General features: G+C 37.7%; 1 protein-coding gene across 1 annotated transcript; it reads right to left on the bottom strand.

Moving 5' to 3' along the window:
• Positions 1–3,794: 3,794 nt before the first annotated feature.
• On the bottom strand, positions 3,795–13,642 carry LOC140155737 (neurotrypsin-like). The gene is made up of 8 exons (XM_072178681.1): positions 13,503–13,642; positions 12,398–12,535; positions 11,858–12,118; positions 11,307–11,567; positions 9,758–10,015; positions 9,068–9,382; positions 8,088–8,432; positions 3,795–4,396 (listed from the first exon to the last, which is right to left on the bottom strand). The coding sequence occupies exons 1-8, from the start codon at positions 13,531–13,533 to the stop codon at positions 4,077–4,079; spliced, it is 1,929 nt and encodes a 642-aa protein (XP_072034782.1). The 5' UTR covers positions 13,534–13,642; the 3' UTR covers positions 3,795–4,076.
• Between the last annotated feature and the right edge of the window lie 1,419 nt (positions 13,643–15,061).

The following is a 15,061-nucleotide window of genomic DNA, read 5'->3' as shown; positions in this document are numbered from 1 at the left end:
GACAGTTTGTTTTGCTAAATTGGATAGGGTCTATGCCCTAAGTTGAGAATGGACTGTCCCATTCGATTTGTAAAAAGGTCGCGAACCCTTTTGGTGGACCCAAGTAACTGCCTAAAATGAGGCAAAATTGAAAAGAAATGAGGTTTTAAATTGAACTTTGTAATTTGAAAAGCATAAATCACGTTAGGTATAAGGCTGTGCTAAAACTTTTCTTTGATGACTTTGGCCACAATTTTTTATTTTTTCAAATATCTTAAAAATTCAAGAATCTAAGCTAATTGAACAGACAGTAGTTCAACCTCATAAATTATTTGGGTCAAAACTAGTCTTCAGATTATTTGATTAAGGAATTTTGTAATTTATTACTGTTTTTGAAGCCACAATAAACGACTTCTAGTATAACATTATCTATCTGATATTTTGTAAACACATTATTTGTTTATTCGTTACAACTTCCAGACTCAGCAAGGCTATTCTATCAGAAAAACCTCAACTAAACCGCAGTCTGTGTTTATACTACACGGTTGAGTGCATAGCATCATAAGAGCTGTGTGAGATCTAGTGGAAAACAGGCATCTGGGATTGGTTTTTGTCAAAACCTCAAGTGTTCCTTCATTCAATCAGATATATTTTTTTTAAATATCGAATGAAAGCTGATACTTCCCCCTAAAATACTTATATTTATTAGATTAACAGATAACGCAATTCAATGTTTATAGCAAGGCGAATGTGGTAAATCTGTTGAAGACGACCTATTCCAAGCATCCAAGCGATTTTTGACCAAAATGTAGATTTTAAATGTCAAAACCTCAAGTGTTCCTTGCAATATTTTTCACATTTTATGTCATTAAATGAAAGAGCACACTTATATTGTCCATATAGTAGCGTCATTAGAATGAGCAATGATCAATTCTCTTTAAATTGCAAATCTTGTGCAAAATGTGGGTAATTCCCACTTGGTCCAATCCCATTTGGTCCAATCCCACTTAGTCCAATCCCATTTGGTCCAAATCCCACTTTGTCCTGACCCAGTTAGTCCAATCTCACTTAGTCCATGTCCCACTTGGGCCATGTCCCACTTAGTCCATGTCCCACTTAGGGCATTCCCACTAGGGCCATGTCCCACTTAGGCCATGTCCCACTTAGGCCATGTCCCACTAGGTCCATGTCCCACTAGGGCCATGTCCCACTTAGGCCATGTCCCACTAGGTCCATGTCCCACTAGGGCCATGTCCCACTTGGGCCATGTCCCACTAGGGCCATGTCCCACTTGGGCCATGTCCCACTAGGGCCATGTCCCACTAGGGCCATGTCCCACTTGGGCCATGTCCCACTAGGGCCATGTCCCACTATGGTTATACAGTAATATTTGTGTTTGGTCATTTTCAGTACTTGTTTTAGTTTTCATAGTAGGGCCTATAGTTGTAACGGGGGGGGGCTGATGCAAAAAGTGGGTCCTAAATATTTTAATCCATCTGTAGAGGCTCATTAAAAAATCACCACAATATTTTCTGCCCTGAAAATAATTTTAGGTCCCCTAACAAGTGTTTGTGAACGGAAAGATAGTCAATGTCTGTCATAAGTTCTTCTGTTCTTTGGTATAGGATCACAGTCGTCTAAGTATATCCAGTAATTGAGAATGTTTAAGTTGGTATATAATGTAAAAATGTTATTAACCTGGAGTTTTCATATGCTTTGCATGCTATACCTATTGCATCAGATTAATAATGTTTCAGTATATATAGCTGTGACAACTATTATTTCTAGTGAGATATTAGGGTGGGGGTGTAAAGAGCATTTCTTTCTTTTGTTGCAAGATTTGGCTGTGGTCACGTGAATCTTAGATGACAAATTTCATTTTTGGTTTTCAGAGTCTAATGGTACCCATTTTGATTTGAGTCTGAAAGGAGCAATTTTGTTTTTGTTTTTAGGCAACGAAAAAAGAAAACCCTGTTCTACGGGCCCGACCGACCCAGAGTTTGAACAAATTGGGAAAAATTTTTACCTGTACAAATGAATGTCGACCCAAATTTCGGAAATTTCAGGAACAAAAGTATTTATTTGTATTTTCTCAAATTGCAAATTATTTACAAATTTTGGTGATTTTTTGGGTCATTTAAAAAAAGAAAAGAAAAAAAAAGGCCGACCGACCGTAGAACAGGGTATCTTTTTTTCGTCACTATCGTGCATGATAGAAGATACTCTCATTTTTCTTGCAAAATTGGTGTGTGACGATGTGCGTTCGCACAAATTGCAAACCTTAAATGGTCTAGATAATATAATGCAAATTACATAGGCCTATGATAAAATGCCACTTTCGTATGATTATGCACATACAAGCCAAATATCATCATTTATGGTTCATTTCTGTTCATAGTCTTCGGCATTATGTTGGCAAACAGTCCCTTCTTCTCCTTCAGTCTCCATCTCCTTCCTTTGTCCTACTGATTCCTTCTCCTTTCCTTCCTCTGTCTATTCGTCTCCCTTTTCATCCACCTTATTCTCCTCCTTCTACATCATCTCATTTTTTTCCTTTCTGTTCTTCTAAACCTTTTCATCTTTTTATGTACATCTAGACCTATGTACGGGTCCAAATGGGATATGGCCTAAGTGGGACATGGCCCTAGTGGGACATGGCCTAAGTGGGACATGGACCTAGTGGGACATGGCCCTAGTGGGACATGGACCTAGTGGGACATGGCCCTAGTGGGACATGGACCTAGTGGGACATGGCCCTAGTGGGACATGGCCCTAGTGGGACATGGCCCTAGTGGGACATGGACCTAGGACCTAGTGGGACATGGACCATGGACTAAGTGGGACATGGCCCTAGTGGGACATGGACCAAGGGGGACATGGCCCTAGTGGGACATGGACCAAGTGGGACATGGCCCTAGTGGGACATGGACCAAGTGGGACATGGCCCTAGTGGGATTGGCCGAAATGGGATTGGACCAAATGGGATTGGACCAAGTGGGAACTGGACCAAGTGGGAATGGACCAAGTGGAATTGGACCAAATGGGATTGGACGAAGTGGGATTGGACCAAATGGGATTGGACCAAGTGGGAATAATCCCAAAATGTTACTACTTTCGCCTGTTTTTTCATACGGTTATAAATTCAAAGAACGATGACTTTGCTAAAGAGCGCTTACCAATTGATATGAGTATCAACGTTCGCTATGAGTGGACTGGCATGTATAAAATATAAAATTATTTCCTTGGGAATACCATGGAGCTAGTAAATCCTGGAGGAGCAATAGATTACGTAACGCATTATTTCTTTGTGCCGATTTGATTTACCGACAAGCTATTCATCGAACGGTACCTTTTGTTCATGACAAAAGGGTTCCGCCATTAAACTGACCTGACCTGACAGCGTATTAACGCTTTACCAGGCAGGCTACTGTCAGTAAGTCATGTAAAATTTCCATTTAATTTTATTTCAAGAAAGAGATTGACATAGAAACAGTGGCGTACCGGGGGGCAGCTTCCACTGTGAGAAGTCTTGGGATTGGATAGGGGAGGAAGGGAAGGAGGGGATATGGAGAATCAGAGGAGCCTGGCGGAAGAGAGAAAGAGGAAGAAATAAAGACAAAGCAATAAAGAGAAGTAAATAAATAGAAAGATAAGGGAAAATGATGGGATTACTCAACCGTGTAGTGTAATCAAAGACTGTGTGGAGACAGTCTGAAGGGGGGCCTTTAAAAAAAATCACCTTAATTTTTGTCGTAGAACTTGGGCTCACACTATTTTCTATGGCCTTTTGACGTACAATAAAAACAAAAAAAAAGGGGGACCATGAAAATAATTTCAGGTCCGAAAGGGCCCTGAAAAAATTATGTGATTTTTTTCTTTTTACATCAGGCCCACCTCTAACAAGTGTTTGTGAACAGTCCCTTAATTTGAATAATAATAAACTTTTCACTAACATCTGAAAAGCACTTGAAATATTTGTACGTTGTCCTTTTTTCACCTTTTTTCTTTGCTGCACTTGCATATTACACACGGATTTCCTTGAAATGGTTTCGAGTTATTACTCAAAATTTCCAAAAATAATTTTTGATCTTTTACATTTACTTGCAAATAACGCCAGCATCCCTATTGTGTGTACAATTATGTGTACTCCACCCATTATGCCCACAGTTGCCAATGTGATCTTCAGACCCATCACAGTTGACATTATCCATCCATATCTCTCCAGTACCTGGACCAAACTTTGCATCAGTGACAGATACGGCAGCATCATATGGGAGGCCAAGTTGACGACATACAACACGGGCATTAGTGGTATCCCATGAATCGCTGCAGACTGTCCCCCAGACTCCATTATGAAGAACTTCTACCCGTCCTTGGTGTGTGTTTATTCCACCTTCCAACCGGACATAATTGAAACCTGAAAGTTAAAAACAAATGTCTATAAGAGCCATTTCTTATCGGATTCCAAATATAAGGAATGATATAAGCAAATTCCAAAATATTTTGGCTTAGGGGTGTTTAAACATACCCCCACGTGACCCCTTGGAAATCGACTGGGATTCACTGTCTATTGCAACCTGCTAAAGACAAGCAACCTCAAGTTTGGCAAGATTTTTAAGGACTCTCACATATTTCAGTACATAGCCATGGCGGCGCAATTACCTCAGAATCTGGAAACTACTTCACAAAATGTTACACTTTACAAGTTATTAAGGGGAAGGGGGACACAACCTATGTGTCAGATGTAACATGAAGGGTCAAAAAATTCTTGTTTACAAAGTGGGGCTTAATCAATCCCCAAAACGTGGCCGCCATGCAGTACACAGTGTTTTCCCCTGTGGAAAAAAAAATACTGCATTAACTTATAAAAACAATTTTAGCCTATCCGCTCATAATTTGACAAGTTTTGAAATCCTGGATCCGTCCCTGACATTAGTAGTTTACTTTTTCGACCTTATTGCGATGGGTTTTGGCTTACTTATTTCCTCACAGCGTTGCAGAATAAAAATAAAATAATCGTGCTGTCTATGTAATCAGGAAACTACAGAGGCGATAGTGTACATTTAAATTTGTCATTACTACTTCATGTTGATATTCAAACAGTGCTATAAAGTTGTCTTACCAAGGAATGTGTTTGTATTAAAAGAAATAATTGTTTTACAACTTGGATGAACTAGAATTACTTTTATGCAAATCCGAAAATTGCAACAGATATTTTTCATTTCTTTAAGATTTAGCGGTATATGCCAGATTGTACGCACAGTTGGGCTACATTAATAGCCTCATTATACATGTTATAGTTTTATTGATACTGGCAAAATACTTGCCTGTATGTGCGTGTTGTTCTGCTATAGCGTATAGAATCTGTTAATGATACTATAACCACACAGTCAATTAATTTATGTCAACATGTCCTTTTCACGAGGCTGTGTTTATATAACTGAATTCATTTATACAAACACAACCTTGACTAAATTAAAGAGAGTACTTAAGGGATCTGGAATGAGCGTTTCGATAATTTTTTTGTGGGACATGAGAGCACATCAGACATATCGAATTGCATTCCTAACACGAAGAATGTCTTTCTGATATCAAATAATTTTCATTTTTTGAAAATCACGATGTAATACAAATACAAATTTTAAAATTTGATATTTTTCATATTTTTAATATATAACAGTCATCGGTCATCGAAGTAAATTTTATAAATCTAATGACATATTCTTAAAGTGTATGTAGCTGGGAGGAAAAGCCGATCAATTGAAACATTTTGACCTTTCATATTGAAGATATGGATTTTTTCCCAAAATGACCTATTTTTTTTGTGTTTTGGGAAAAAGATCCATATCTTCAACACGAAAGGTCCAAATTTTCAATTGATCGTCGGCTTTTTCATCCCACCTACATACACTTTAAGTAAAAATTATCATTTGCGAATTTCAAAAAATCAAAATTATTTTATATCAAAAGGACATTCTTCGTATTCAGAATGCAATTCAACATGTCTGATGTGCTCTAATGTCCCACAATAAATACTGTCCAAACGTTCATACCCCACCCCTAAATGGGGAAACTTAGGCAGCCGATAAGAGAAAATATATTTACTTTAGCACTTAAAGGAGTATTTCGTGATCCTAGCATCCTCTATTTATCTCATTTTTCATTAGATATCCACGAAAAAAACCTATTCCCAAAATTTCAGTTGATTCCGATTTTGCGTTCGCGAGTTATGCATGATTATGTGCATATTACACTGCTTCATAGACAATGCGTTGTAATTTCGTTCTGGTGCACCAGAACGAAATTCAAATTTCACGATATCTTTGCTAAACGAATTAATCTGCAAGAAATATTTTGTACATAAACATTATGTAGCCAGAGGTTTCCAGTGATATAAAAATCTCAACTTTTTTGAGAAAAGTGGGGGATGAGGCTGTGGATCACGAAATGCCCTTTTTAACAGGCTGTTGTTGACATTAAAACATGTTAACATATTATAAATATTTGAACAGTTAAGGGATTAGTTAATAATACTATTTCAGGGGGGTGGTCGCAGTGCATTCTCTAAATTCAGTAAATTTCCATCGTCAACCGTGTAATTGAATGGGATTATTTTTAAAACGTTTGAAATATAACAAACAAATAGGCCTATGTTAATAAATAATATAAATACAAGCTAAAACCGTTGGGTTCGATAATGAATCCCACAAAATTAACCGAGTATATTGGAAAATGTCATACGGCCGGGCGGTGTCACAAGTTGCTCTATCATGCCACTCGCCGCCTGATAGGTTTCTACCTCTTACAAATGTTATCAAGGACGTTTATGAACATTAATAAATAGATGTAAATAGATGTATCAAGGACGTTTATGAACATTAATAAATAGATGTATCGAGTATGTTACGTTTATGAGCATTAAGACATAGATGTATCAAATTGTTATACGTTTATGAACATTAATAAAAAGAGGATGTTACGCTTATGAACATGATTTTCAACATTGTTAACAATATTGCTAGTATGTCAGCAAATGAAAGTTCTGTAATTTGTTGAAATTCTCAATACTAAATTATTTTGAATGTCATCAAATTGTAAATCTCTGGTCACATTTTCGATGTATTAACAACTAGCTATGTAGCAAAGACGTTAACTTCATGTACAAAACATTAACGCTCTTATTTTGTAAACATTGTATACCCATAGCTACTTTAATCAACAATAAATGTTCTGTAATTGTTCATTATCCTTCATTTCTATTAGACTTTCAGTGTATTAGCAAGTAGATGTATAACAGATGTTATTCGTTTGTAAACACTTTTTTTTCATAAACATAGGATACCCAAAGCTACTTATTATGCTAACAATGAACGTTCATTGACTGTTAGGCTACGTAAACGTTACAGGATAATATGTATTCAAATTCTGCCTCAAGGTTCCTGCTTAAATTGTGTTCAAGAATCAACTAAGATTTATTTGGACCACTTTTGCCAGTAAATAGGCTGTCATGAATTATCCAGTGTATTTTTATTATACGTGCCCGGTCTTATCACTTGGTATACAATAGCTCACCAATCTGAAAGCCTGTTTTAATCACAATGGTCAGAATTAAATAGTCAAAATGATTAGCAAATAGGCTACACTGTCCATACACTAAGTACATCCTCATTTGCTCGCCCTGTTCCTTTTTAAAGGAATTTTTATTTCAATTGTTTACAGTCCGTGTTGTACCATAGACCACGGTCTATGGTTGTACCATTTTGCATATGCTGCCAGAACTATGAGCTTTTGACTCGGACCCCTGCTTGTTGCCTATAATTCCACTTTATGTCAAGGACGGGTCAAATTAATGAAACTTGTTGCCCCTGAAATGCTGTCAATGTCGAGAGCTTCCGGCGAATTTACTACACCAGTGGCCTTTTACATTACATGTTTTAAGCATGTCATCGGGGCATGTCACTGGTTCAACGCCGCTGAACTTCGATTGACAAAGTTTGCACTGTAGCAGCAACCTTAATTAAGTTAACAACCCCAACAATCTCATGGTTTACATGTTTTAGTTTAGGTTTAATTTGTAAAGTAAATTTTATTTTGTATTCGGTTCATACCATCTGTACAAATGACTCCTGCATCGGAATTGTGGGAATCACAATAAGACGATGTTGCTCCCCAACCATGATGAGCACAGTCACTTAGGTAAGCTTCAGTTCCTCTGCACTTTACATTATTCATCCAGATTTCACCCGTTCCTCCTCCGAAATGAGAACTTCGATAAGCTTTTACTGCACCATAAGGGAGTCCGAGCTGCCGACAGACGACTATTGCATCAGATACATCCCAAGATCCGTGACACACTGTACCCCAGATTCCATTATAGTGGACCTCAACACGACCTTCATTGGGATTGCTTCCATCAACTAACCGAATATGTCGTCTACTCGTCGAATACTCACCTGTTATATATAAGCACAATTATAAAAACGTAGTAAAGTCTGAATTCGTTGTTTAAATGAATGAAAATGAAAAACGGTTGTTGAGACATACGGTTAAGCATAAAAAATAAAAAATATAACTCATAAAAAAACTCAATCAAAAGAAACGATTGTTTGTTATTATAAGTTATTATAATTATCGGTCCTCTTTGGTTTGCAATTGACAGATTCAATTCTGTTGCTGGAAAACACAGGTGTCCTGCTGTTGCTGCCAAAGCATAGAATGATCTACGAAAACACATTTATATTTGGATAGGCAGTGGTAGGGGAGCCTCATCTACAATACAAACACTTTCAAGAAACTCTTAAAAACACACTTGTTTTGATTTTTTTGGTTTTATTGCATATGTATTTTTGCTCATGTTATGTTTGCAAACACAATGTTGCTTTGGTAAATTGCGTTTTTAGAAACCTTTGTATGTAGGTGTGTATGTATGTGTGTAAGAGGGTGGTGGTGGGGGTGGGGTGGGGTGGGTTGCGGTGTGCATGTATGTATGTATGTATTAGTTTATAGCTTAGTTTTATTGTTTACCATTTAATTACATTTCATTTAACTTCGACAATTTATTTGCATAATATATTATCTCCTTGATTACCATCTGTACAAATGACTCCTGCATCTTGCTCATGTCCACAATCTTCAACCCCCCATCCAGGGTGATCACAACTATACAGATATGTCTCTGTTCCAAAACAGGCAACATTGTCTAGCCATATCTTTCCAGATCCTTGACCAAAGTATGCCAAGCTTCTTGATAAAACGTCTTGATAAGGAAATCCCAAACGGCGGCAGACAACTATCGCATCATCTGTATCCCATGAGTCATCACACACTGTACCCCAGACACCATCGTGGTATACCTCCACTCTTCCCTCGTATATATTATGTCCTCCTACCAATCGGAAAGAAGCTGTATGTGTGTCAATCATTAATTTGGTTAAATATCGTGGAAATGGTGTATTTATTATTACAAAACCATTAAGAGAAAGGTTACATAGAAGTGATAACAAAGACAATGAGCCATTACAACGATGCAAATCTGAGAAGGTTCGATAATGCTGAAAAATATCTTTTTTTTTAATTTAAGGCTAAAATACGCCATTTTACTACCCGACAAATATTTTGATGATTCCGTCTCCAAACTGGTCCAACTGTCATTACGCCTGTTTCGATCCATAGCTTGACCGTTTTCAGATTTGTATTATTTTTTATACCCCGTCTCCGAAATCATAGTTACACTCCCATGCAAATCTCGTAATAAGAAAAACGAAAATAATAAGATCACCTGAACCTGATTCGGCAGACGTTACATTGAATGTAAACGAACAAGTAGCACTATTCCCCAGTGAATCTGTTGCTGAAATAGTTATCTCAGTCGAGTGTCCACGATCGAAATACAGCAAATAGGCTGAAGAAGGGGCGACGGCAGACAATACACCTTTTCGGAAGTAATAATAAGAACTTGTCACGACGAAATTTGTTGTTGGTGTTGGTATGGACAATGAAATTGATGTGGAACTGAGGGAATCACGGCATTGCATGACTGAAATAAAACAGAACAATGTATGCATGTGGTAATGTAGCTCTGGCAATTTATTAACTTTTCGAATAATGACCGCAACATAAATATATTCACGTTTTACCATGATACTGTTCTTTCCCTACTTTCAGAACTTCAGCTGTGTATTCACCCAAGGTTGGATTTATAGTTCTGGGTACATTATTGGTGTTTTTTTATTTACCATTCATTAATCTTTGCACTGTATCAACCTTCGTATTCTATACCATTCCTGGAGACTTTCAGTTGCATAAGACAGTTGCATAAAGCCCGGATAAAGGCCTAGTCAGAGCGCCGTGGCGCTGCCGATGATAGTCTCCTTCGCAGCCAGTTTGGTTACATTCCCTCCACATAAACAGTCTGCCAATGATGACGAACTGGACGACGTCAGACAAAGCTTTCAATTGGTCGATCGGCTAGACGGCTACTTAATTATTCATGAGAAATTTTGACCCGCCATCTCGCCAGCTGACTGAGGTCAATCAAGTTCCCGTATACAGCTCTACAGCTGCATACGTGTAGCCAATCAGAAACGGCGTTATAAGTGGCCATTGGCAGACTGTTTGTGTGGAGGAGCGGAACCAAACTGGCTGGCGTGGAGACTATGCCGATGAGCGAATCTCATCTCACGCACGCGCATAGCAGACTAAAGTGCACAATCAAATTAGGTTGGCTGAATACGGTTCAGAACATGAAGCTATTATATCCGTGGAGCAGTCATCCCCCTGTGCTGTATGAGGACAAAGGGTACCTCTCGCTCACGTGGGCGCTTTCACATGACATTCTTGATCACTTATTGACAGTAGCCTGCCTGGTATAGAGCGTTAATACGCTCTCAGGTCAGTTGCCGATTTAACCCTTTTTTAACCCTTGCTTTTTGAACTATAGGACAATAGTTTGGTATAATAATAATATAATAATAATATAATAATAGTGTGAATTTATAATGCGCACATCTCCACCAAATCAATGGCGCTCATGACGCGATACAGAGATTAACTTAAACTATTGTAAAGATATGCCCATGTTGAAAGGAAGTTTGTATAACATTGGTAAGATATCTTGTAAACAAATAAAATTATGGCAACAAGTATTTCCAAGGGTATATTTCACGTGGATTAACTTTGTATAAGTGACCAGATGAGATCTGGTCCAATCAGGATAAATTCGGCAATAATGAAATTGAGATATAAGCGAAAGGGAACAAGTTAGTAATGGTAGTTTAACTCAATTTTCAAAGTTTCCGATGTTAGCCTGAGAGGAGCAGATGGGGTACCTGGAATGCGTATATATTCAAATTCGCAGGAAATGAAGATCCTACTGTCAGATGCCACCGCTGTTACCATAGTTGTTCCAACGTCAAAATCATCTAATTCATGCTGTGGTGATGTCACAGGTAAAGTAACTATTAATTTGCCACTTTTAGAATAGGAAATGTTTACGCGTTCTGGATTCGGAAAGTTTCTTAGTACTGGACTGTCAAAGCTGATGGAAGCACTTCCATTTTTGTCGGGTGATGGACACACTATAACAGGAACTTTTCACATATATATATAAGATTGAAATTAATATAATGAATTGAAAATGAGATAGATTTTAGGTTAAACTGTTTATTTTCTGTAGATTTTAGCATTTATTGTTAATGTTTATAATAACACACGATGCAATGCAAGTGTAATGATCGACATCACAGTGGAACTTGCTACAGTCATTCATACAATATAGAGGAAAACGTGTTGAAAATAAGGCCAACCCGTTTCTACAATGGTGTACCATTATTAAACTTATCTGGACATAATATTCAACTTGAAAAAGCAAGCAACTTACTTGGCGTACGTGTGTATGTAAAGTGACATGCTACACGATTGCCAACTGAATCCATTGCTGTGAGTGTTATCATTGTTGATCCTTCTGTAAACTCTCCTAGACTGTGTTGATTTGAAGATAACGGTATCGTTGTTTCTTGCCCATTCATTGAATACAAAATGGTTACGTCGTCTGAGTTTGGGAAGTGATGAACAGTTGGACTGCTGAAAGTAATGTTATTCGCGAAAGAGTTTTGCACCAAAGGACATTGTACGATTGCTCCTGTGAAATGATGGATGATGATATGAAATTTTATAGCATTTGATGCAGGTGTTAAATTCTTTCTTGCTGGACATGTTGGAGCAACAGGTACCAAAATATCAACACGTCAATGAGACGGAAACTTCAAAATGAATTAAACAAAAACAAACAAACAAGTAATAACAAATAACAAATAATCCTAACCGGTCAATCATTTCTTCCGGGGGCACAGTCCACTCACTGAAAATGTGGGACGGGAATCGAACCAGGGACCCCTGTATAATATGTATAGATCTTTACCATTTGATGCTGCCATATTTCCGTAGAAGGTTCCAACACTACCAACACAGATGCTAACACCAATTATTATGATCGCAGCTGCCACCAAACAAATCAACTTCTGGCAGGTCATAGTATGTGATTTCTTGTATGCTGTCCCTGAAACACGAAAATGTTATTCGCATGAAGTCCGTTTTTGTGTGTATTTCGTCAGTATTGACTATTTTGCACGTTCGAAATTGGGTTCGCAAAAATGAACACAATTTGTCCATTTTACATTAAGTATAATGAAGGATAACTTGATTAAAAATTTAATTAAATAATATTAACTAATTTATTTTATTTATCTATTTCAAAAATGACGAATTGAGGTGGCATGTACCCCAGCAGGGCGTAAGACACAACTTTAAAAGTATTAGGAGTAGAACCCCGTGTTTGTTATTGTATTTCTTTTTTGCCCGGTGGGTTCAGTTTGTATTTAAAGGTAGGACGTATGACCGTTCCAGGATTTGAAAATGACCCCTATTTTGCGGGGAATCAAGGACATTTGCAGCAATTTTACCCCCTATTTTGCGCGAAATCAAGGACAATTTGCCCCCAAAAACCTCCCCTATTTTTATCATTTTGAGGACGCATTTTCATTTCACCCCCTTATCACAAGGAATCAAGGACATTTTTCCGAAATAAATACCCCTATTTTTACCATTTCAAGGACGCTTTTGAATTTTCCCCCTATTTCACGGGGAAATGAGGACAATAACGAAAACTGTAGCGGTAAAACGCGGACGAAAGTCCTAGAAATACACCCTATTTTTCATTTCAAGGACAATTTTGCTCCAAACCACCCCTAAATTGGACAATCGCGAACAATTTTGTCCTCGAAAATTCCGAGGACATTTCTTGAAAAGTACCCCTAATTGGAACCATCATGCGTACACATTGTCAGTGAAGACTGAACCCACCGGGCTTTTTTGTTCTCTTTCATTTGCCACACTTGGAGGGTTATACGTTCGTGGCGTTTCGAGATATGCCCATTAAAGACCAAATGGTTAGTTAGTTAGTAAGCTAGTAAGTAAGCTAGTAAGCTAGGGTGTTCCCGCTGTGCGGTCCACCAAAAATAACAAACCTTTCTTTTTGACCGAATCTGCTATTCCCATTTGTTGGATTGGTGGTTTGGAGATCGTACTGATTGGTGCTGGAATGTCATCATATACATTGTCATCATCTTGTTTCTCCTGACTGTTACAGTTTTTGTATGAAGGATTGAGGTAGTTCGCATCAGATGCCATATTATCTGTAGGGTAGCAAAGTCGAGATACAGTTACTAAATGATATATAACTTCTGAAGCTCATTGGCTAACATTAAAATTAAAATTCCTTTGCACAGATTCCTTTCATAGATGACATATATGGGAACCGTCATATATGCACTCTGTACTACTTTCATTGATAGACGTGTCCTTTCAGACACCAAACTTCAGTAAGTCGAATGAAGATACAAATTCTCTTTTTAGAAAAGATGCGCCCTATTGGCGTACTCCAAATCTCGTTTGTTTTGGCTGGAATAGTAGCTCTTTAGCTACGCAAAAATGGACTTGTTTGCAAGTGCTCTTTTTAAGAAGACATATAGAGCTGCAGTCCTATACAGCTGACACTTGGAACACTCACATAAATCTGCACCATATCTATTCCTTATTACCAAGGATTCTCGAGTAATAATATACTATAGGATAAGCCACACGTTTGCGCAAATGAAGTCAGTCACACACCCAATGCGCGATCATGCATGTGATGGGATGCGATGTGTAGGAGTGTATTACCTGTGGAAGAGGTGATGCAGGTTTACGTCATCGTTTAAAAAAAAATTAAATGGCGAAAAACGACGAACAATTGGTAGTTTCTTTTCATTCCTATGATATTGTGAAAAACCAAATAGCTGAGGAGTTAGCTCAATACGCTAGAAAAATATTCTCTGCGATGACCCCATGATGAGACTGGCTAAATAAGCTGTATTTTTCCCGGATAGACTTCCTCGACAGTCGTTCAAGATTGAGGAGATTTTAGCCTGACGATGTTAGACTTGATCAAGACGGAGTGTCGTTTGCACTGTATCGGTCTAAATGTGCACATTTCATATACATAAAATTAGCTCGAAATTCAATAAAACAAGTAAAATATGGGTCTAATATTATGTCTACAAACATAAAATTTAATGAAAATGGTATTTCTTTCTTAAAACAAATAAACATACTTTCAAATTGATTGCGTTACAATCGTACCTGTACTTGCAGGTCTGAAAATAAGACTAATTTGCGCAGTGGAATGTCAATCAAATACATAAGTCCTTTTGACCGATAAAGCAGTAACGCGCATCATAGCTGTGCACAAGTACGTAAGTTTTATGCTACGCACTGGATTGCATAGCAACCCGCACTGGATTGCATAGCAACCGTCAATCAAACTGCCGGCGAAATGACTTCACTTTTTATACAGGGATTGTTATCATCATATTTACCAAACTAGTAAAACTGGGAAGTCCCGTTCTATTAATAACTCACTCTCTTACATTCACATTTATAGCAACAGGATTCATATTCATGATGATGCAATGAATTGATCACATTTTGTTATTCCGGGATTTCCCAATCCATAAATAGATCTGATTGACTTTATTATTGTGATTAT

The sequence above is a fragment of the Amphiura filiformis genome, chromosome 6 (genome assembly GCF_039555335.1).
Source record: "Amphiura filiformis chromosome 6, Afil_fr2py, whole genome shotgun sequence".
NCBI lineage: Eukaryota > Metazoa > Echinodermata > Ophiuroidea > Amphilepidida > Amphiuridae > Amphiura > Amphiura filiformis.
Note: the sequence above shows the minus strand (reverse complement) of the source record. Positions and strands in the feature narration are given on the sequence as shown.